The 25,268-nt window shown below is 38.4% G+C and overlaps 1 protein-coding gene across 1 annotated transcript; it reads right to left on the minus strand.

The window, feature by feature from the left end:
• On the minus strand, positions 1-24,710 carry LOC117303822 (tetraspanin-5-like). The gene is made up of 10 exons (XM_033788204.1): positions 24,315-24,710; positions 22,945-23,104; positions 10,689-10,739; positions 9,367-9,513; positions 8,467-8,541; positions 3,486-3,584; positions 3,218-3,355; positions 2,141-2,191; positions 1,155-1,271; positions 1-268 (listed from the first exon to the last, which is right to left on the minus strand). Exons 1-10 carry the CDS (start codon positions 24,554-24,556, stop codon positions 197-199), a joined length of 1,152 nt encoding a protein of 383 aa, XP_033644095.1. The 5' UTR covers positions 24,557-24,710; the 3' UTR covers positions 1-196.
• Between the last annotated feature and the right edge of the window lie 558 nt (positions 24,711-25,268).

The raw sequence follows: 25,268 nt of genomic DNA on the forward strand, positions 1-25,268 counted from the left end.
GGGGGGGGGGGTTTCCACAAAATTTAATCCTTAAACATCTACAATAAAAATTACTGTAGAAAAAGTACTTTACGTGACCTGTGTTTAGTTGTTAATAATGCGATTATTTCAAAACTTAGCTGCTTCCGTGTAAGAGGTGACACTAGAAGTGGGATGGGTGTGCGGGGGACCGATGAGTCCGTGGCCCTCGTGTGGTCTAATGCCGCCATTTTGACTTCTGACGTTTGATGTCACTCACCAGGGACGTTGAGAAGCAGAAGCCGAAAATCTAAAAAAAATTCAGAGCGTTTGAAACTTTTAGTGATCATGGTTGACGGATCTTGGAACTTCGTATAATATTAACTTAAGACTTAAGGTGTGTGGATTGGTCTTGGGATCCCCAAGAAGCCTTCTGTTTAGGAATCTCCCATGTGAAGCCTAGTTCATACTTCCTAAGAATGCGAATGCCATATACAAATTTTGTAACAGTTGAACTATCCTGCAACATTTGCTTCGAAAATTGCCATGTGACGCCAAAATTCACTTCGCATAAGGTATGAACCGGGATTTACATGTACATGTAAATACAAAAGTTGTGGGTTTGAATCCCGCACGAGTAATTTGCCCATGGTTTCGTTCACAGAACTCGGGACAGTAAAAGAGTATACAGCACTTTGTACAAGGGTTAAAAAAAACCTGTTCTTTCTGCAAAATTGAAATATTTTTATAACAAACAACGTTTTCCCGCCCATATATGCAGCCGTCGATTTCACCAAACTCTTCCTAACTTAGGATTAATCTTAGGACTTGGGACGGGTTCAACTCCGTATCCAAAAACGTAGGACGCATTGAACCCATCCTAAGTTAGGACGGGTTACTCGTCCTATCTCGAGATAGGATTGATCCTAGCACTTCGTGAAATTAGCTGCAGCGCTACTTAAGCTCAACAACCTCCAGTAGTCCAGCATTCTCTTGAAGACGAGCAGAGTATACTGTTCGAAACGTCAAGACCAAACTGGCTCTTCTCAGAGCCAACACTCGCGCAAAAAAAAGATTTACACATGGTTGTACCCGCAAGGTTACTACTTATTTATTTATAGTTTCTTCATATTTCTTAAACCCAACTAAAGTTTCAAACATTACTAAACAAAGGATTGTTTCAAATTTTGTCTTACCTCGATAAGCAAGATCACTCCGGCAGCAATTGCAATCACAACTAGATTGGTTTGAAGCCACATTTGGAACGAGGACAAACATCCCACTGTATTGATTTTTGACGAGATTTGACTCAGCTGTAAACAGAACATGACAACAAAACATTATTGTTATACCACGGTTACAAATTGTAAAGTTTCATTGGTCAAGTACCAATCACGTGATATAAGACAAAGACACATGTTACATGGCTCGGGGGTCGGGTAACATGAAAAGTGATGTACACCGGTGTACATCACCTTAATCGTTCCCACCGTTGGTCGATTTCAAGTGCTGTGTACGAAACACCCGCAGGTTCGAGGGCACAGTGAAGAATTGTTTATTTTTGGAACTGTTTTTTTTATATATTATTAAACAATGCATACTCGTCGTAACAGTGTTTTAAGATGACAACAGAATTTTTGGAAGAGTAATAACAATGATACCAAGGTATAACAAAGCAATTGTAGCACGCTGTGACTGGGGTCCATGGGTTTTGTACACCCTCGGTGGCAAATTGAAGCCTCGGCTTCGCCTCGGGTGCCGTTTTGCCCCCTCGTGTGTACAAAACGCCATTGATCCCGTCACAGCGTGAACAGATGTAAGAGGGACTACCTGTCAATTATCTTGGTGAGACAGATTTTCAGCAATATCTCAAAAGCGTTACTACTTTTTTAAATGAAATTTTGACAGGTTAGTTTTATGGTAAGTATTACAACTATATAGGATTAAAACAAATCAGCAGGTTCCAAAAGGAGACTTTTGAGACGCTTGCAGCAGCAGACATACCAGCCCTTTTTGGGGGGCTCTGAGCGTGCGCGCGCATGCTCAGTATTGCGCGGGTAGGCCAGGGCACGCACACTACTGTGAAAAAGGACCATCATAAAGTCTTCCCGTACCAAAGGTATACAACTCCTTTAATTGAAGAAGAGTCGACTGTAACTAAGAATGGTTTGGCAAGACTTACCGATTCTTCTGATCGTACGTTGTAGCCACACTGTGTGTTTATGACTTCACTCTGGAATCACAAAGATAATTAATACATTATTACAAAAAGAAAGACAGATGTACATGTACACTTGTAATGGTATTATACGGGATAATCATCATAAAACCTTTCTTGATTACGAATAATGGGAAGAGGTTGATAGTATACAAATATTGACTGCTTCGAGTGCTATGGTTAAAACTATGACTCCCGAGGTGATCCCCGATCATTCTATTTTCCCGAGGGAAAATAGAATGCTACGGGGATCACCGAGGGAGTCATAGTTTTAACCATTGCACGAGTAAAAGCAGCCAATATTTGTTTTATAACACCCCAAACATTTCTAAATACTGTACTATTAAGTTACAGACCTGAATGCTACAATCCACGGACGAGGCGAAAACAGACTGCAAAAACTTTTACTGTGCTGCATGTAGTGTCGTGCAATCCGAAATGGTTACAGAATATTAATTTATCATCCTCGTACATGCAACGGACGTCTGGGTACTGCACGCCAAGTGATAGTCTTCGGACTAGCGCACGACAAACCGATGCACTATCACACGGCCGTCGTCTGGCAAAACTAAGACGTGTCATGTGACGCGCTCTAAACCAATGAGCAGGCAGAATATTTGTAAGGGGTGTTATAACATAAAACATTGTGAGCAACAGCTCCCTCTGAAGTGCTGTAGTTTTTGATAAAAAAGTAATTTTCCACGAATTTGATTTTGAGACCTCAAGTTTAGAATTTGAGGTCTCGAAATCAAGCATCAGAAAGCACACAACTTCGTGTGACAATGGTGTTTTTTCTTTCATTATTATCTCGACCGATTGAGCTCAAATTTTTACAGCTTTGTTAGTTTATGCATACGTTGAGATACAGTAACTGTGAAGACTAGTCTTTGACAGTTACCAATAGTGTCCACTGTCTTTAACCATCTCAAAAACACACTCCGATGACTTAACCACCACAAATTGAACTTCATGCTCTTAACCGCTCGGCCATGACACCCTACATGTACATTCATTGGTACCCCAGCTGCCTACGGTACTTACAGCTGGATCAATCGTACAGCAGGAGAACGGTACTCCGCACGCCTCCAAGTTCTTGTTGTTGCCAACGTAGCTTTCGGAACAGTTGAAGTAAATGTTCATGTCCCAATCCTGGTAACTGTTCACACCACAGCATAAAAGCTGTTGGAAAGACACAAACGGAATTTAAAGTTAGTAGATTTTTGCCTCGAAAGGTCAACAATATAATTTGGTTTTGATCCTTGCACCCACTCAGTACTCTCCAGAGGTCTAGCGCTGAGGAATTACTTACCCCCGTTTGTAAAGCATCAACCACATCCTGGAAATCTTCATTCCCTCGGTAGTTGGTGATCGCAATATCTGTTAGTTGGTCAGCGAATAACGACTCGAGCTGTAAACAACAACAACAACAAGAACAACAGTAAGTGTAACAATGTAAAATAATCCATGGTGAACAGTCAAGCTACATTGTAGCAGCCCGATTTGCTTGCTAACCTGTTAAGTACGCTTACGCTTTCGCAACAATTTCTGCTATACTTAGCACAAACATTTGCATACACTGTGTACCTACAAAGTTGTATTAAACGTTGGTGTGGTAATGCCCTCTCTTGATATCTTGTAGTTTATGGGGCGTACATGCACCACAGATTGCAATTTGGGAGTACATGAAATAGATAGTGTTTGACACTGAAAGAGTTAATTACTTTCTTCTCCACTTTCCCACCATAGAATGTATTTGTTGTATTTCCAACCTCTTGTGGTTAAATCAGCCCCTTCTCCCTGTTCATGCCCTGCTTTCTCTGTGCACATCTTGCCTCTGTGTTGGAACAAAGGCAACGAAATATGGAAGTTCCAATCCAAGAAGATGCTTGTTTTTTTATTGACCTCTGAATTTTAACCTTTGACATTTAACAATCTTGCATAGGGTGTGTTCGTTTAGCTTCCCTGGGTCGACCCCACGGTGCTCACTCGGGTGAGCCCCTGGCAAGAGCTAATCGAACGATCACACTCGCCCTTTCGTGGTGACGGCATGCACCTCATGTCACCCCCAAGTGACCCACTCAACAAGCAGGGCACTGGGGGCTCACCCGGGTGAGCCCAGTCAAAGTTATTCGAGCGTACCGGGGCAGACCGGGTTGATCCAGGGAAGCTAAACGAACGCACCCATAATAACTTGTGAACAGAGGGGGGCTAGGCAGTGCTACAGACACCTGGAAAAGATGCTCTATAAATGCCAGTTTGATACTATTTTTATATGTATGGATTGAGACATCCCTTTAAAGTCGACCCCTGTTTGGTCACTGGGTGATGACAAGCAACTGTATAATTCAGCTTTACCATCTGTCAACTAGACCGTCAACAAATATATCACATCTGGAATAAATTAAACTTATTAACATTTATTTCTAGCAATGGAACCAAGGATGTCTCACAAGTAAACTTAATCACTGTAGCTCTGCAAGACCTGAGAAAACTGTAAACATGGGGGCTTGCCAGTGAACCCAAAACACCTTTCATGGAGTTTACCTACAAGCACAAAAAGTAGAGCTAAGCACAACAAAATTATGCTTACCAAAATCAGTTTACCAGCCAAGATTCCATCACACATATATCATATGTGTGAATGGTATCGTGTGCATCTTTACTTGGCAGAAAACGTTAAGTACTTTTTGTTGATTAAGCAGCTCTATGCAATAGGGACCTGGATTTCTTTTTCAGGACTCAGGAAAGCACTGAGTACACAGTGCTTAAAGGGAAGGTACACGTTTGGTAATTACTCAAAACAGATATTAACTTAAAAACTGACTTTGTAACAAGCATTGGAGAGGTGTTGATGGTATAAAACATTGTGGGAAACTAATCCCTCCGAAATATTGTAGTTTTTGAGAAAGAGGTAACTTCTAACTGAAATAATAAAAGACTTCAGTCTTTTATTCCTATCTGAAGAAAGCACACAAATTGTCAAAAAAGGGTGTTTTTTTCTTTCATCATTTTCTTGCAACTTCGCTGACCAATTGAGCCCAAATGTTCACCGGATTGTTATTTTATGCTTTTGATGGGATACACCGAGCGAGAACAATGATCTAAGACAATTACCAAACGTGTACAGTGCCTTTAAAGACACTGGACACCGTTGGTTATTGTCAAAGACCAGTCTTCTCTTATTTTGAGTAATTACCAACAGCGTTCACTGCCTTTAATACACATTGGTGTAGGTTCATGTAAGGGCAAACATCAAATAATACTATTTCTCCCAGATGCAAATTTAATATCAATTAAATTATTTGTCCTTGTTCAAAAAATGCTGCCTGCTAACTACATGTTATGTTGTTTTCTGTAACCAAAATCCTAAGAATTATCCACTGGTGGTACCTAAATTACATGACGGGGCAAAACAACATTTTAAAGACCAACCCTTACAGGGTCAAGATTTGAATATAAGAAGCCAGAAATACACAACTACTTTGGACACACCGTGGACTACCGGTACTTCTTTTTCCCTTAAGCTCTGCCTCACTCCTTTCTAGAAAATTTGAAGGCTAAAGGAGGCAGGTCTAGAATTACACGCAGGTCATGGTGACCATGGCCTCTGTTGCCCCTGGTCTTGGCCTTGGTGCCCCTTCAAAAATTTCACATGACGCTAAGAATTTTCAATTGTAATGTGCCCTTTGCAAAATGAAAATAGCCTTGCCCTTTCAAAGATGAAATTCCAGGCCTGAGGAGGTCGGAAAATCAAGAAACCATGACAATTACTCTGAGAAATCACACGCCTGTAATACAATGCTGTTTAATTATCTTTCCTTTTGAGAATCCATTTTCAATCTACCTCAATATAACTCACAAACTCGGTGACCCCCATCGACCTGAGTTGAGACAGAGCACGCTCGATCATCACTGGACCAGAATGATGTCAAAACCATATGTTTCATGCTTCAATATACTCCACGCATTAGTCACATTGCTAGAGGACATGTCATAAAACCACAAAACTACGCACTTCAGAGTGCAAAGTACGTCAAGCTTTTTAAAGTACAATCGTCCAGAGGTTGGACTTGATGCTTCCAGGTAAAACAAAATTGGCACTTGTTCAACAAAACAGAAATCAAATCAAATATCTGAATAGTGGAAGGGTTGCTGCTTTTTTAAAAGAATCTTTGATTTGCAAAATGAATCATGGGTGTATTTATACTAAAGGCAGTGGACACTATTGGTAATTACTCAAAGTAACTATTAGCATAAAACCTTAATTGGTAACGAGTAATGGGGAGAGGTTGATAGTATAAAACATTGTGAGAACAACTCCCTCTGAAGTAGCGTAGTTTTAGAGAAAGAAGTAATTTTAAACGAATTTGATTTCAAGACCTCAGATTTAGAATTTGAGGTCTCGCAATCAAGCATCTGAAAGCACACAACTTTGTGCGGCACAGGGTGTTTTTTCTTTCATATTTCATGTATTATCTCGCAACTCTCCCGACCAATCGAGCTCAAATTTTCACAGGTTTGTTATTTTATGCATATTATTGAGATTACACCAATGAGAAGACTGGTCTTTGACAATTACCAATATTGTCCAATGTCTTTAAAACCAATGGACCCTTCCCATAAAATATGCTAATTACATTCACGCATGCGTACAGACCCTGTTCGTTGGCAAACGCCATAGAGTTGTGCACTAAGCAGACGCGCAATCGCGTCTGCGTCACGCACCCATTAGCCGTGTGCAAAACAGCGCGATGTTCTCTCATTTTGCCAACCAAAACGTTAGTGCGCACGCGCTATGTGTAATTTACATATTTCATGGGAAGGGTCTAGTGCATTATTTGTAATGGTATTTGTAGTTTTTGGATTACGCTCTAAAGATCAGCGTGGAGGCATGAACTTCATCTTTGAGCAATTTTCATTTCACAAAGGGCACTTGCATTGGAAAATCTTAAAGTCAATGGGACACTTTTGAAGGGAACTCCATGTGATTCCAGGCCTGAACTTTACATTAATATGATTTGAGGCATTGCATGGTGAGGTATCAATACAAATTTGGTTTGCAGTAACACCGTGTATATTTGCCAGGAAAAGTCTACTCCGCTGTAGTAGACTATAGCAAAACAATTCTCTAAAAAACAATCTCTACCTGGCAAGTAGACACACACACACATGGTGTTACTGCAAACCAAATATATATAATATTCCAATAAAAAATATTTTAAAAACAACAAATTTCCACCTTTACTACTTTCTAGAAAACACATCAATCAGAATACTAAAACATCAAATGACAAATTTCCAATGAAATTTATATTTCCCGTTACAAAACAAGACATTTTAGGAGAGGATAAAAACACTTTTGAAAGGTGTACATGTACAATGTAGGTTTGGGAACATACTCCGGACTTTGCCAATTTCCCTATATCCTGTTATTTTTAATACTAGTTTCCAAAAAAGTTGGAGGGGGCCTGGGGGAGTTGAAAACTGGACCCATTTTCCTAAGGTTTTGTGAAGTCAATGAACGAAGTTGTGAAAAAAACAAAAAAACAAAAAAAACAAGGAAGTTGTCTATCGTTTAGCCACAGCAGAGTGTTTCTATAAGGATTAAATAGAAAAAAATCTTACATTTTGCATTAGACGTACACAGACTTTGTTGATTTCAAGAGGAAAGGCCTTACAATCGTTAGCTACCGTGTAGACAGGGATCACACCCAGGTCAACAATACAACCTGGAAAGTACCAGCCAGGGGATCATCTTGCTACTTCTTAGTATTTAATAAGGGAATAAAAGGGGAGTGGCGAGTTCTTAATGGGCAATTTAAAACCGGCAGGGTTGTGGCCGTGCGAAAGAGCGCAGTGACCGAGGCGCAGTGAGATCAATCACTCCTGCGAAAGAGGTTGTGGGCTCACCCGCACAAGCGTGTCCTAAAAGGGTTATAAACAGCTCTAGCTGGTCATTATCAAGTGTACACCCCATGTGACGCGCTCTCCACCAAGAGGAAAAGCGAAACTGTCCGAGGTATTTATGAATAGATAAATCAAGGCGCGCACCGAGCGCACAGGTATTGAGCACCGCACGCCACTGCTGCGGTGTCTTCAATGCCTAGTTTGTGCACAAAAAGACACCGCATTTGGTAATTTTTCAATAGGGGGCGCTACCAATTTTGTTTCGTCGGATTGGTCTATATCAAGTAACACCCCACAAGGGAAACTGACTGGGTAATTTTTTTAGTTAGTTTGGGTCCAAGCCCAAACTTAAAACAAAACAAATATACTTATCAGGTATTTACCTCAGCTCTGTAGAAGTAGATGGCCACGCCTCCTCCAATCTCCACCAGCAGGATCAAACCAAGAAGCCCACTATACTGCAGACCAAATGAAAATATAAAAATAATTTATGTGGAATTTCTACAGAATAATGAATCAATGAAGTAATTGTTGTATTAAAAGCTTTCTAGAGCAAGCTAGTCGAAACGTTGAGACCAATTCAGAACTGACTCTGCGGCAGTACAGTTAATTACGATCCTATAAGCTAGAGTAGTAGTCCAGTCTATTTCCTATACCATCCTTTACAGACTTTGTTGATTTCAAGAGGAATCCACAAATCCCCTCTCCTGTCTATAGCTGTTTTCCCAATTCCTGTTTGTCCGTTTAACTTTAGAAATATTTTTAATATTATTGTTTTATCATGTAAACTTGTACATATATTGTTGATGTAATTTTATTGTTAACCAAATGCCATTAGTCTATGACTTTTTATTTGGTCTTGTATTTTTATATGAAAATAAACCAATATTGAATTGAATTGAATTGAATCCGCCCTGGTAATAGTTAAAAAGCGGGACAGTTCTTTTCAGAACTGAGAAGTCTCCCGAACCAGCGTTTCGCTGTGTCATGACATGTGTTTAAAATAAATCTGTAATTCTCGCTAACGAGAATTTATATTGTTTTAATGTTTTCTCAAAAATTAAAGCATTTCGTGGGAGGTCTTTCACCATTACCTTCTGTAAACCCTGTATATTATTTGTAAATATGTGAACTTTTGTTTTGTTTTCTGTACCGAAAGTGTATAATGGCTTTAAATGGGCATGTTCAATGAAATCATTCAGTCGCCATGGCAATCATTGATAATGTAGACGAAACCCTCCACAGTTCAAATCTCCTGTGAGGTACTAAAACGTTATACTCACAATTTTGAGGAGCATGATGTTTTCCCTGAGGGCGCCGATACATCCGAAGGTAGCGAGGATGAATATGACCCCGCCGATAACCAGGAACCACCAGACGGGGTCAACGAGAGGGGAGGAAATCAGCTGATCAAGATCACCAAGAACACCCTGGAGGAAGAAAAAGAGAAGGAAAAAAAACCTTCCTGAATCTAGCTAGAAGAATTTATATCTCACTCGAACATGAAGGTCCATGTGTCCATGACTCAGCATAAGACATTAGCCTTATTCCATTGAGCTGCTTGAAGGCACTCGCATCGGTTTCACAAAACTCTACCTGTGTCCATGACTCAGCATAAGACATTAGCCTTATTCCATTGAGCTGCTTGAAGGCACTCGCTTCGATTTCACAAAACTCTACCTACATGTAACTTAGGACTAGTCCGAGGCAATGTGTGCACGAAAACAAAACTGAATCCATGCATTTGTAGGTACAAAGAAACACTAGTTTGAGTGGATTAGCAAATTGCACCACAGCACCTTTTATAAAACATAACATAGTGCTCTCAGAATTAGGTCTCATAATTCAAACGTAGTCCGACATCTCGCAGGAAATACTGTATGTTACAGCGCCAGGAGAGTACTAGACATGTGTGCTATATAAAGCCACAATATTATTATTATTATTATTATTTATTAGGCCTATTAGGAGAAAATGTGTGAATTTGAATATTAAAGCATTTAAAAGTTTTAATGAAGTTTTTGTTGAAATTGGCTTAGGAAACCTACTATTATTATTAATTTGTGAGTCGGCCGAAATGTGCACAAATCGCCACGCAAAAAGTGTGTATTTGCCAAAAGGATAGCTTTGCAACATTAGGAGAACCCTTGGCGGGCTAAAATTAAAGGCAGTGGACACTATTGGTAATTACTCAAAATAATTATTATCATAAAACCTTTCTTGATTACGAGTAATGGGGAGAGGTTGATAGTATAAAACATTGTGCGAAACAGCTCCCTCTGAAGTGACATAGTTTTCGAGAAAGAGGTAATTTTCCACAAATTTGATTTTGAGACCTCAAGTTTAGAATTTGAGGTCTCGAAATCAAGCACTGAAAGCACACAACTGTGTATGACCATTGGTGCGACGAGGGTGTTTTTCCTTTCATTAATATCTCGCAACTTCGACTACCGATTGAGCTCAAATTTTGTACAGGGTTGTTATTTTATTTTATGCATATGTTGAGATACACCAACTGTGAAGACTAGTTTTTGACAATAACCAATAGTGTCCAGTGTCTTTAAACAGAAACAGATATTATGATAATATTGAATATGTAACTTACTCTATCGCTCCACGCCCAGACTCCTGCTGCTATACAACCACACCCAGCAAGCTAAAAATAAAAATCACAGAATAATCTATTAATGTAACATTCACTACTTTAAGCCATTGGACCCTTTCGGTTCAGAAAAAAAAATTAAAGTTCACAGATTTACAAATAACTTACAGGGTTTACAGAAGGCAATGGTGAAAGACTTCTCTTGAAATATTATTCCATGGAATGCTTTACTTTTTGAGAAAACAGCAAAACAATATCATTTCTCGTTAACGAGAATTACGGATTTATTTTAAACACATGTCATGACACGGCGAAACGCGCGGATACAAGGGTGGGTTTTCCCGTTATTTTCTTCCGACTCCGATGACCGATTAAGCCCAAATTTGCACTATATTTGATATAGAAGTGGTGATACACGAAGTGTGGGCCTTGGACAATACTGTTTACTGAAAGGGTCCAATGGCTTTAATGTAACATTCACTACTTAAAGGATTTCGGTACTTTTTTAAAATGTCCATAGATTTACATTAAACTTACAGGGTTTGAAGATAATGATAGTGGAAAGCTTCCCTTTAAATATTACTTACTGAGGTGCTGTAGTTTTTGAGAAATGAGTAAAACAATGTCATGAAAATACGTTTGTAAATGATTAAAATAATCAAACATATTTGTTTGACCTCATTAAATAGATGTTTTATATAATCAGATATATATCAAATAATAAACCACAAGGGAAACTGACTGGGTACATTTTTAAATGATTTTGGGTTGAACAAAGATAAATTGACTAGAGTGAGATTTGAACCAACGACCTCCGGTTTAACGTGCCGGCGCTCTACCAACTGAGCTATCTAGCCCTATGTTGGTGGTCTCCCATATCTCCCTCGTATATATATATACCAAAACGCTCATGTACGGATATTTCAGTAAGAATATCTAATAAGTTGATCCAGTTCCACGTATTTGTAAGACTTTAATATTATTTAAATTATTATTTTAAAAAAATACCAAGCTTTTAAAAAGTACTCTAAGCATGATTTCTCCCCTGTAGTGATCTTTCTGCCCTAAGGTCAATATACTCCCATAAGAATCTGACATTATTGACTGCACCTAACATGATCCTAGTCAGAATTCTGTCAACAATTCTAGGCTTTTGACATGAAGATGACCCTGTTGCTTTGGCTACCGAATTAATATTAGCAGCCCATGATTTATACACAGTTATGTCAACATACCCTTACATGCCATAGGGCTATCACAGTCAAGGTCTAAGCGATAGATTCAGAGAATCAGAGAGTCAAGTCACAATTACATACTGTGGTTTTCTGCATACTAATTAGAATGCACGAATGTGAAACGGCGTGATTTCTTATTCACTATCTTTATGGAGATCGAGAAACAAAACGGAATAGGGAAAATAAAGGTTCTGTATTGTAGGGACATTCTAAAGACAAGGGATCTCCACAAGGAATCTTTGTTTACAAAGTCTATGGGAGGTTCTTAAAGACACTGCCGTTGATTTCACAAAACTCTTCCTAACTTAGGATTAATCTTAAGACTTAGGACGAGTCCCAACCCTGCACTGTAGCATGCAGACCTTAAAGGAACACGTTGCCTTGGATCGGTCGAGTTGGTCTTTGAAAAGCGTTCTGTAACCGTTTGTTGTAAAATGTATATGGTTAGAAAGATATTGTAAAAGTAGAATACAATGATCTACACAAATATGCCTTGAAATTGCGTGGTTTTCTTTTTACCCTGTCGACTAACACGGTCGGCCATTTATGGGAGTCAAAATTTTGACTCCCATAAATGACCGACCGTGATAGTTCGCGACGTAAAAGGAAAACCGTGCAATTTCGAGTGATACTTGTGTGGATTATTATATTCTACTTTTATAACATCTTTCTAACCATATGCATTTCATAACAAACGGTTTCAAACGCTTTTTATATAGACCAACTCGTCCGATCCAAGGCAACGTGTTCCTTTAAGATTAATCCTAAGTTAGAACGAGTTACTCGTCCTAACGCGAGATAAGACGAGTCCTAACTCTTTTTGAAATCGCCGGCTGGACACTTGGTAAATTGTCAAAGACCAGTCTACTCACTTGGTGTATCCAATATATTCATAAAATTACAAACCTGTGAAAATTTGAGCTCAATTGGTCAAAAACACCCTTGTCACACAAAGATGCTTGATTTCGAGACCTCAAAATCTAATTCTGAGGTCTGGAAATCAAATTTGTGGAAATTTACTTCTTTCTCGAAAACTACGTCACTTCAGATGAGGGAGCCGTTTCTCACAATGTTTTGTACTATCAACCTCTCTCCATTACTCGTTACCGAGTAAGGTTTTTATGCTAACAATTATTTTGAGTAATTACCAATAATGTCCACTGCTTTTAAATGGAGATCGAGAAACAAAACAGAAAAGAGAAAACAAAGGGTCTCTACAGGGAAATTCTTAAGACAACTGGGTGCTCCACAACAAATTTGGTTTACAAAGTCTATGGGAGGTTCTTAAAGATGCTATGTCAGATTTTTGGCCAATTTGATCCCAAAATTTTGATTTAAAATTCAATAGGTATTTTGATGGGGGTCGAGAAAGTTACAAGCTTTCATTTGAGCCATTGCTCGAAAAAGCCGCCAATTATTAGTAGCAGTGAAAGAAAGTGCTCAAAATTAGTTTTTGTCGGGATCCTGACAATACATCACGTGACCAATTCTTATGTGTTTTATAAGAAACGTTTAAAACTTTTATTATGGTTCCTGACCATTAAAAGTACAAGTTAAACTTTTTTTTGTTAGAGCGGGTGATACTCTTTGAAATACCATTCACTCAAAAAATTATATTTTTTCATGTTTGGGGCCAAAAATCTGACATAGCATCTTTAACTTCAAGGGCAAAGGAAAGAACACAAGGATGCAAACGAAGATATTGCATGGATTTGTACACATGGGTGCAGGGCTTGAAACTTACACTGGACCACAGGCCTGTGGCAAGTGATTGTAAGTCTCTGGCCAGTAAATTCATTAACAGACAAGTCCGATGGTCTTGGTTTTTTTTCTTCTGTCTGATAAATATCTTTGTATTGAAGAAGTCCAGGGGTGGATTTCACAAAGAGTTAGGACTAGTCTTATCTCGAGTTACGACCAGTGACTGGTCGTAACTTAGGACTATCCATGCAATTTGTATATCTCCTAGGACTAGTCCTAAGTTAGGACTAGTCCTAACTCTTTGTGAAATCGACCCCAGGCCTCAAAATAACCCACAGCACCCACAGCAAAGCACGGTTCCTGTACAAATTTACATTTTTCTCAAGTGCACAGGCTCTTAATCAGAGGGAAATTGCAGTGCACCCTTTAGGAGCAAAGTTCAAGACCTGGCTAACTGTACACACAAATGTTCGATGCACAAGAAGTAATAGCTTCACATTTTGAGCCTGTAACAGAACTGGTAAAAAATCGCTCTAGACGAAATATCTTGTGACTTTGAACAACATGAATGATTATTATTATTGAACAGGAAGCGATGTGACACACAACGAGTTCCTGCATTCTGCGTATTGCTGTAAGTTGAATAGAACTGTATGGATTTATTCATTAACATCACAATGCATGACTCCAACAGCCAGTATGTGAACATGTGGGCAGGGTTAGATTTTGCATCGCTGGTTTTAAAGGGTTTCAGTATTTTGTTTGCAGGACACAAAACACACAGTCCGCAGATTTACATTAAACTTAGGCCTACACGATTTAAAGATGGTAGAAAACTTCCCTTAAAACATGACTTGGTGTCGAGGTTTTTGACAAAATGAGTAAAACAAGTCACAAAAATCGTTACGTTTCAAGTGAGACGAAAATTATTTTAGCATGTAAAACTTATTTTCATGGCATTGTTTCACTCCTTTCTTAAAAAACCACAGCACCTCAGCAAGTTATGTTTTAAGGGAAGCTTTCTACTATCATTATCTTCAAACCGTGTAAGTTTAATGAAAATCTGTGGACATTGCTTTTAGTTCCTACAAAAAGTACCCAAACCCTTTAAAAGCCACACCCAATTGTAGAAACAAAAACAAACACTAACAATTCTTACACATTGAGTAATGTATGTAGTCGGTATGAAAGTGCTCACTTACCTTACAGTAGTACTGTGCTTACAATGTACATAACATTGCTACCGGTACTTGCTAATATTATAACCATTGGACACTTTCGGTAGACAGTATTGTCCAAGGCCCACACTTCGTGTAATCGCAACTTATATATAAATAACAAACCTGTAAAACTTTAGGCTCAATCAGTCATCGGAGTCGGGAGAAAATAACTGGAAAACCCACCCTTGTTTCCGCACGTTTTGCCGTGTCATGATATTGTTTAAATGTTTCTCAAAAAGTAAAGCATTTCATGGAATAATATTTCAAGAGAAGTCTTTCACCATTTCCTTCTGTAAACCCTGTTAAAGTTATATGTAAATTATCATAGTATTATTATTATTATTATTATTATTATTATTATTATTATTATTATTATTATTATTATTTGTTCAGTGACCTCATCAATTATACAGAACAAAACAAAAGCCAGGGACATATGCATGGAATTAAAAAGTTTACCTAAAAACTGTAGCCTGAAGGCCTTCAATTCCAAAATCCCTGGCCATATATTAAAATCTATAATTATTTACAATAAATCTATAAAGACATTAAGAACATTAAGACAATAGAAAGATAATTCAAAGCAGGGGCGCAGAATGAGTAAAAATGCAAACAAGTCCAACCCCCTTCCATCAGGCAAATAATAAACTAAACCAGCAATAAAGAAGTATAGGCCTAGTAGTTTTTGAGAAAGAAGTAGTTTCTCACTAAAATATTGGAATGTTTTCAAGACCTAAGGTCTCTAAGTCATGGCATCTGAAAGCACACAACTTGTGCGAGAAGAGCGTTTCTTCTGCCATTATTCTTTGACAACCAATTGAGCTCAAATTTTCACAGGTTTGTCGTTATTTTATGCATGTTGAGATACACCAAGTGAGAAGACTGGTGTCAAAGCGCATAGGGACTTCTCTGTGATTGTGATATGCGCTCTACAAAAATGGTTCATTATTATTATTATTAAAGGTGTCCAGTGCCTTTAACTGGTGCAAGAGTAAGACAAAGGTCACCCCATGACCTGTGATGTCAAACATTCAAGAGTGGAATGTGGCTGAATACATGTATATCATGGGCCTACATGTGCATTGTACATTGATGTCATGTTAAATACTTGATTGATTATTTTCACATTGACAGATGGGCATTGTACATTGATGTCATGTTAAATACTTGATTGATTATTTTCACATTGACAGATGGGCGAGGCAAGACAAACGATGGCGATGAATGATTCAGTCCCACACTACATGTACATGAAGTCTGCAAAAAGCAAAATCAATGTGAACACTTTAGAGCATTATCCTCTGCAACTACATGTGTAAGCCGATCCAAAGTTTTAATTTTGGTTAAAGGGATGCTGCAGTGAATTCAAATAAAACAGTTAATTTTGCCGTCATTTATTTCTGATATATGTATTGAACATCAACAAAATGTGTTTTGTTTATTCCCGACATATCTGACTTGCGGAATAAGTCATGCCCCCCCCCCCTTTTGTTGATTGTTACCACCCCCTACCATCGACGTTACGTCGGGAATTCAAACATAAATTGTCGGCAAAAAGAGTCTGGTCCCTAACTACACGCGCCTAGGTACCAGGCCACACAGTGCACACGTCTCTATATGCACACAGCCAGGGGGCCCGACGGCTCAGGTTACTGACATGACGTCGCGTTTATGCAAATAAAGGCTCCCTCAGGCTTGACGCTCCACGGAGGCAACGGAGGCGATTGCCTCCGTTGCCCCTGCCATTGCCTTGGTGCCCTTGAAATGCTCTCAGTAGAAATTTACAATATCCTCCTAGGGTGCCCTTAGCCAAAGAGAAAATGCCTTGGTGCCCTTGCCCTTTCAAAAGCGAAGCATACAGGCCCCATCCCTTTTTGGGTTGGGTGGTTTGTTCCCCTAATCTCTTGAAAACCATTTTTAAAATACTTGCGCATTTAATAAAAAATATTTAAAAATATTTCAGGTTTAAAAAGTCATGTTTAATCGTTTAAATGAATAAAAAAAACACTGCAGCCACCCTTTAAAGGTGCACACAAAGTACCACAAATTGAGGACCCCCTCCCCCTTGACACTGCCCTCCCCCTTGACGTTACCCCTTCCCCCCTCAAGAAGTATGTTTTAGCCCGGTTTCATTCTGCGAGTAAGATAGAATTTTGATGTCACAAATCCGCAACAAATAATTCCCATCAGTTGAAATGTGCTCAACTCCTGTGAAATATTCGCTGCGAAAACAGCCCTCCCATGACGTCGAAATTCGGTTTGAATACGCATAAAGAAATGAACCGGGCTTAAATGAAATACAAACAAATGTATGCGCATTATTTGAATATCTTTATTTTACTCTCCCTTTAAGTCAAAGGTCAGGTCCCTGACCCCCTAATCCCCCGCCCTCATCATACCCTTTAAATAGTTGACCATAGCTGAAAAACTTTGGACAACTCCCAAGTATCAGAAATCCAACGAACAACTGCTTTTTAAACTTCAAAATGCTTAAAACGAGGAATAGAATTTCATCTCCGAGAGGGCAAGGCCAGATTCATTATTGCAAAAATGAAAACCCCATTTAATAATCACACAAGGCCAGTTTAATTTTGCAAATCGTACAGCCGCGGCAACGTTTTCAACCAACTCACTGGCCCGGCTAACTACACGTACACTAACAGCGTTGAAACGTGTCCATTTATAAAACATGAATTATGGACTAGTGAAAAAGCTGTTTGGTCGTGATTGGTTTGCAGTTGTATCACTGAAAAAGTGATTAAGGGCAAACCTTAGATTCGGAAAGATGTGATCTGTACCAAGACCAAGGCCAAGGCCAAGTTTCATTTACAAAGCTGTTTAAAGCAGAAAATACTGCTAAGCAACATTCTTTGCCGATTAAAAAATGGGTGGGGCACCAATCTTAGCATTGCTAACTTTATAGACTTTTAGGCAATTACTCTTGGGTTGAGTTTCTGCTAGGAAATATTTCTCTGTGCTTAGCAAGTTTCTGTGCTAATACAGGATTTATTAGGCTCAGGGCCTTATTTCATGAAGCTGTTTTGAGCAAAAAATACTGCTTGACAAATTTCTTTGCTAAGCAAGAATTTATTGGTGCACCAGTCACAACAATGCAATCATCAATGTAATTTTGGCTGATAATATTCTGTTAAGCAATATTATGTTTTATGTGCTAAGCAAGTTTGTGTGCTTGCATGCTTTATATTGGGCCCAGGTCGTTCCAGACATGCTTTACATTTTCAAAGTCAACTTATAGGCCTAATATACAGCTCATGTTTCAAGGGTATAATTAGAAGGATGGTGACACGCTTTGGATCCGATAGCATCACCAGAGGAAACAAGAGTCATCAGCAGTAAGGCAGAATATGATACAAGAGTTCCACTATCTGGAATGAACAAACTCAGTAACCCTGACTTGAACTCTTCTTTTCCTAATAATAGCATGTCATAATCAACTCTGTAATAAAAGGCACTGGACACTGGTAATTTACTAAAAATAACTTTAAAAACGTACTTCGTAATGAGCAAAGGAGAGCTGATGATAGTATGTTATGTAGTATCAAACAATATGAACAACGACTCCCCCTGAAGAAACATAGTTTTAGGGCCTTGTCACATTTAAGGCAACTTTTACAGGCAACTTAGAGGCAACCAACTGCAGTGCATGCTACAGGAACACTTTGGTAGCACATGAGTCTTTTTTCAAGCAATGTCTTATGATCTGCAAGAATAATATGTGAACATTCAAACGTGAATGCATTCTCTTCTCGGAGATTGCCTGGAACCGGTTGCCTGTAAATTGCCTCGTGTGACACGACCCTTACAGAACAGCAGAGGTAACTTCTCACTGAAGTATTTGAATCTGAGAAAGACTTCAGGCTGCAACTTGAAGTTGAAGCCTTTCTAAAGCATCTGAAAGCACACAATTCTATACAACAAAGGTGTTTTTTCTTTCATTATCTTCTTGCAACTTTGATGACCAGTTGAGCCAAAATTGTCACCGGTTTGTTATTTTCTAAAATGCATTTGGGATACACCAAAAGAGAATACTCGTCTTTGACAAGTACATGTACCAAACATACATCAAGTGCCTTTAACTTTCTGGGACTTTTCATGAATATTAAATTCTTGTTCATTAAGACACAGTAAAATCCTGTGTGTTATGCCCTGACTGCAGCGTAAAGTGTGCACAAAAAAAAGTATGAATATAAACATCCAGTAATAAACCACACAGGGAACTGACCTAATTTTAGGTTACAAAAACAAATTGACTAGAGCGGGATTTGAACCTGCGACCTTTGGATTTTACCAAAATGAGCAATCTAGTCTTATTTGAATTTCCTTCCTCCATGGTCCTATGTTGGCGGGTGTAGGCCTCTAGATAATCTATCTAGTAGGCCTACAGGTTCATTATATATCCTGAGTAATTATTTTGTGTCAGGTTGAAGCCCTCGACAAGGACTGTGAACTAAATAAAACAATTGGAAAATTATGTCAATTTATATATCGCAGGAATAAAATTTTGCATTATGAGTTTAAGACACTGGACACTATTGGTAATTCTGACTTGCTGTATCTCAACATAATACATGTATGCATAAAATAACAAACCTGTGAAAACTTGAGCTGAATCAGTCGTCGAAGTTGCGAGATAATATTAATAGTGAGAGAGAAAAACACCCTGTGTGACACAAAGGTGTGCTTTCAGATGCTTGATTTCGAGACCTCAAATTCTAAATCTGAGGTCTCAAAATCAAAATTCGTGGAAAATTACTTCTTTCTCCAAAACTATGTTACTTAAGAGGAACCGTTTCAACAGCTCCTCATTACTCGTTACCAAGTAAGGTTTTATGCTAATAATTGTTTTGAGTAATTACCAATAGTGTCCACTGCCTTTAACTGGCCCAGACACTAAATCCACTGGCTAAAGGCATCATGGGCGTGTGGTTCAGAGTATGCCTGTAATTTTGCTCAACTAATCCTAGTAAATCACTCTCTGTCTGGACTAAAGGTTACTTTATTAAATTAAACTTCTATATTGTCTTCTGCCCTTTTCTTTTCTGATACTTGTGTGCAAAACACTCCAACACCAAACATCAGAACTAAACAAATTCTTTCTCCATGCATGAACATACAAACACTCACACAGTTAACAGTTAATAAACCATGTACATGAGGGTCTGCTCAGTGAAAACAACTTTGTATACAACAAAGAGAAGTCTGTTGTTTACCATTGTGTACTGCCCTAACCCAAAGGGCCAAGGACACATAAGCCCCAATGACTCACATAAAAAGCTAGGTTGTATTGATTCCAATACCTCCAACAATTTGTGTTAGATGCATCTGTTTTGTAGTTCATGTTATGGAACACTCATTTATTACATAAATTTAACTGGTAGTGTACTACATACTGAAACACAAGTATACAAGCAGCAGTGAAAGATTTGGTCCAGTAATTTTGTGCAGTGAAATATTTAGAAGAAGTAAACAAATTGGCAAATTGCGAACTGCTTACAAATTTTGAAGGAGCTGTTGTATTTTATAAACGGCAAACAAAAATTAATGGCCTGACATAGCAGAATCTATTCACAAAAGCTATAGACGTAGACGGAACAAGTTTTGTAAACAGTGAAGAATGCCAATTCTTTGGAGCAACAACATGTTGTGTAGCCTTGTTGCTAGGCTATACAACAGAGGGAATGACTGATGGTGATGGTTGACTGTAATATGATTATAATTGCCAATACAACTAAACCCTAAAAAGTGCAAGTCTCAAGCGTGTTGCATAATCCAGCATTGGGACCCGCCAGAATTGGCAAGTTTGTTTCCTTTTAAAAATATTCAAAATCAAGAGCGAGCGTGTAAGATTTACAAACTGTCTTTAGCCTACTGGATTAAAGGATAACAGTCTATGATGTGTACGGTTGGCATTTGACATTTCCAGCCTCAAAAGATCTTTATTTACACGCATCCTCCCTGGTTATTTTTAGACAATTTTGCAGCTATTCAGTTGGGATGACAGTGTGACACTTGAGTTATTTGCTCAAATTGACGAGACATTTTCAGTAGAATAAATCTTTAAAGGCAGTGGACACTATTGGTAATTGCTATTAAAAAAAAACAAGTAATGGGGAGAGGTTGACAGTTCAAAATATTGTGAGAAACGGCTCCCTTTGAAGTGACATAGTTTTTGAGAAAGAAGTAATTTTCCAGGAATTTGATTTCGAGATTTCAAGAATTTGATGGCTCAAAATCAAGCATCTGAAAGCACACAACTTTTTGTTCTTTCACAGTTATCTCGCAACTCCGACGACCAATCGAGCTCAAATTTTCACAGGTTTGTTATTTATGTATGCATGTTAAGATACATCAAGAGAGAAGAGTCTTTAAAAGGGTGGGGTCATCAATTAGTTTTTGTCAATGGAACGCTGGTTTATAGGCAAACATATACAGAAAGATATAATAAAAAGTCATTTGTGAAAATTTCAGCTGAACACAGTGTCTACTTGCTGAGAAAACAGCAAAAAACTGTCATGTATATTCACAAGAACAGCAAATCCATCCATGTTTGGAGAGATGCCAGAGGGTGCAAACTGCATGCCTCTGACTGCAGCATTTGTGAAAGTACACGTACACCAACCCTCAGAAATCTGAGAAACGATTCATGCATGAATCAATCAATTCTAAGAATCAAAATTTATGTTTGTGTAAACAAAATTATCCTAACCATACATGTAGGCCTATCACAAAAAAGGTAATCCGCTCTGAAAATAGTTTACAATACTATCAACAGCTGCAGTGCCTTGAATTTCGCTCTTGAAGCCACACAGCAATTTCCCTATGGGGAGGGGCACCTGTGTATGAGTGAAATGTAAAAGCACAGGGTACCGCAGCAAAAGCACAGGGCACAACTGCAATTACTAAGGCAATCAATGTGTGGTGAAGAGGTTTTCAACTGGTGGTTTAATCCCAACGAGGCCTGGTTCTTGATAATTTTACCGACACGAAGTCAAGGTTAACTATCAAGAACCAGGCCTTGGTGGGTTTAAACCACTAGTTGAAAACCGATTCAACACACTTTGATTCCCATTCATAAATACCTTTTTGGTTAAAAGGCGTAATTAAGTAAGAAACTCTGTAAAACTTATCCATTTCCGAGTGCTTGAGCTCTGTATGTTTCCACCTCCATGGTATGTTCAGTATACGTGTTGTACATATTATATGTACGATTTTCATACGCGTGTTTTTTCCGGTTCCGTTCGTGCGCATTTCCTATCACACACAGCGCGGCCAAATCACTGACAGTGCCTGCATCGCCCGTAACAAGAAACGCCTTGCATCAAGACTAGCGCGGACAACTGGTTATAAACACTGGTCATTATCAACGGTTTAAACACCCCCACGTGAGTAATACAAATTAACATACATGTAAGACACACCCCTAAAAGCAATGCAACTGCACAAAAACTGTGTATAAAACTCAATCCTGTATGATAAATGAGTTTTTTTCCCGTTGGAATCAAAGACAAACCTTCAAGTACTTTTGAATCGCCTGGATGTTTTAAAATATTATTTTTGAGGACGGCTTGCACTAAGAAGTGAACTTCTCCACACTATAAATATTATGCTACAAATTCAGTGATTTTATAAGAAAACAAAAATCTTTTTTTTAAGAAAAATAAAGTTGACAACATTACCAAAATAAATTTCTGGTAATGAAACCAAGGATGCCTCATAAGTGAACTTAATCACTGTAGCTCGCAAGCCTGAGGAAACCTGTAAACAAGGGCGCTTTCTATGTGAACCAGAAACACAGGGGTTAACCCCTACTCCTGATAAGTTTTCTGGGTTCTTTTTACGTCTAATACAAAACAATCTTAGTACACAAAACCTAAAGCTTAATATCCAATCCTAAGAAAAAGCAATTACTGTATCGTGCTCAAGGACACAAGTGCCATGACCGGGACTCGAACCCACACTCTGCTGATCAGAAATACAAGAGCACAAGTTCAGTGCTATCAACCACTCTGCCATGCCACAATTTGCACATTTGAAGCATTTATAGTATTATATTAAAGAAAATCATTATTAAAACCAACTCACCCAAAAGACAAAATTGGCGAAGAATAATGAGAACTTGATACACAGACTGATCTCAGAGTGCTCGTCCCGTCTCTGTGCTCTGACAACTTGGGCCTTCTGCTTCGGTTGAGGTGGTCTCTGTTGTTGCTGCTGTTGAGGCTGTTTTCTTTGCTGCTGTTTTCTATTGGAGGGGAAGAGCGAAGAAAAAGTGGTTTTGACCGAGGTTTCACAAAACATTGTTTTGAAAATAAATGTTGACAATTATTTACTGTATATTTTTTCCCTGCTTACTTTTTCCACCAGATAATAAAAAAGTATACAGAGCGAAAGAGCATGGTCTCCAGCAAACTAAAAGTAATATAAACAACTCAATAACTATTAATTTTGGTTTTTACCCATACACCGATGTGTGTTAGCACTGTATACTCAGTACTTCCCCCGAGTCCTGTGAAAAAAATATCACAGGCATGTTACTCGGGTGGGATTCGAACCCACGACCCTTGCAATTCTAGAGCAGTGTCTTACCAACTAGACTACCGAGGTTGCCCGGCAGCTAGAGGCAGTTCGAATCCTATGTTAAAAAAGGTTATCCTATGTTATCCTAAAAAAAAAAAAAAAATTAATATTCTTTATCCCCGATGCAAATTTAACATCTATTATAACTCAATAACTGTTCAAATTACTTTGTTTCTATGCCATTGCCGCACATGCTGTACTCTCTTACGTATTTTGACAATATCGGTCGTAATGGGTCTAGGGCAAATGTAGTGCCGTATACCACACAAGTATTTCAAGAACTATACGAAGTTTGTTTCACTCTCATTCATAGTTCTATGGGTACTACTAGCTACACATAAAATAAGGGGAAATTCTACACATAGTAGGCCTGCCTAAAGAACACACTGAAGAAATTTTTTATATTTTTATATCACATACATTGACACGAAGTGACTGTGCTACTACACATTGTAAATACTATTTACTATTTAAAATAGTCTAGAGTACTACTTTTTGAACTTACTATAGAACGAATGTAAATTACATTCATTATGTCAATGATGCTATGAACATGGAAAACTATTACACAAAATATTAATTAAATGACAGTAGGCTAGGTATGTTTTTGAAAAATAATTTAAAGTTGATATTATTATACTAAAATATTAATTTTTTAACAGAATGAAAATTTTAAGATTACAAATTAATAATTTAATAGTATTTAAACCATCATTTTCCCCTGTGGCTTAATATTTACTTAGTTAAGTTACTCGAAAATTTTTGCGATTTTTAATTTGTATAAATATAATTGTTGATAATTGAATAAAAATTTGTTTATTGTGACTACTTAATTAATTTGTCAATTAACAAAAGGGTTCATTTGGAATACATACCTGCTTTGAGGTTGCTGTTGTTGTTGTGCCCGCTGTTGTGGGGCAGCTCTACTTTGTCTACCTCCACGGCCCGCCTTTGGTCCCTGGCCCCGAGCGGCCCCAGCCGGCCCACCGGGCCCAGGATAGCCCTGCTGCTGCGGCGGTGGATATCCTGCTTGATGCTGCTGATGGTACATCGGCGGCTGTTGTTCACCACCGTACCCGGAGTACGGTGGGGGTCGTGATTCTTGGGGAGGGTACATTCTGTCTGATAAACAACAAACCAGGGGAATTTCCTCAAAATAAATTCCCCCTATAAACGAAATATCCAAGGAAAACTAACTCGATAAGGGTGGAGTAAAAACGTTGTTCCACCTTTCACCAGCCACAGATTTTCATCAACAAACAGTCAATTAATAGTCTGGTACCCACAGACCAACTCTCGTTATAAAACATAAAAATAACGCTTTGGTGATACAAGGTTTCAGACTTTATTTTTTTACGACGTGACGTCCAAAATTTATGACGTCATTGATAAAAAATAATTGTGATAAGTGAAAACATCACTGGTTGAAAAAACACCATGGGGTGTTAAAACTGTTTTTAAAGTAAATGTTACTTCGTTTTTAAATTGAATGACATTGTGGTTTTGGATATATCCTATGATCATTGGGTATATAAAACTCCAGGGGTTTAAGCATGGAGGAATAAATTATTCCTCCATGGTTTAAGTGACTGGTTTAGTGCAAAATTTCCACACACCTTCCTCCTGGTGGAAATGATTGTTGTTCCTTCATCTGTGTAATGCTGTTATCAAAACTGTCCTTCTCAATTAACTTTGCCCTGTGTTCCCGTTATGTTACATGTAGATAATCATACAAAATTTAGCGACATACAATTGCTGAATGCTGATACTATCAGAGTAAAAATCTGTTCAAATAATAAGACTACTGCACCAAAATATCTGCTGCGTGT

This window comes from Asterias rubens, chromosome 20 (genome assembly GCF_902459465.1).
Source record: "Asterias rubens chromosome 20, eAstRub1.3, whole genome shotgun sequence".
NCBI classification, from domain to species: domain Eukaryota; kingdom Metazoa; phylum Echinodermata; class Asteroidea; order Forcipulatida; family Asteriidae; genus Asterias; species Asterias rubens.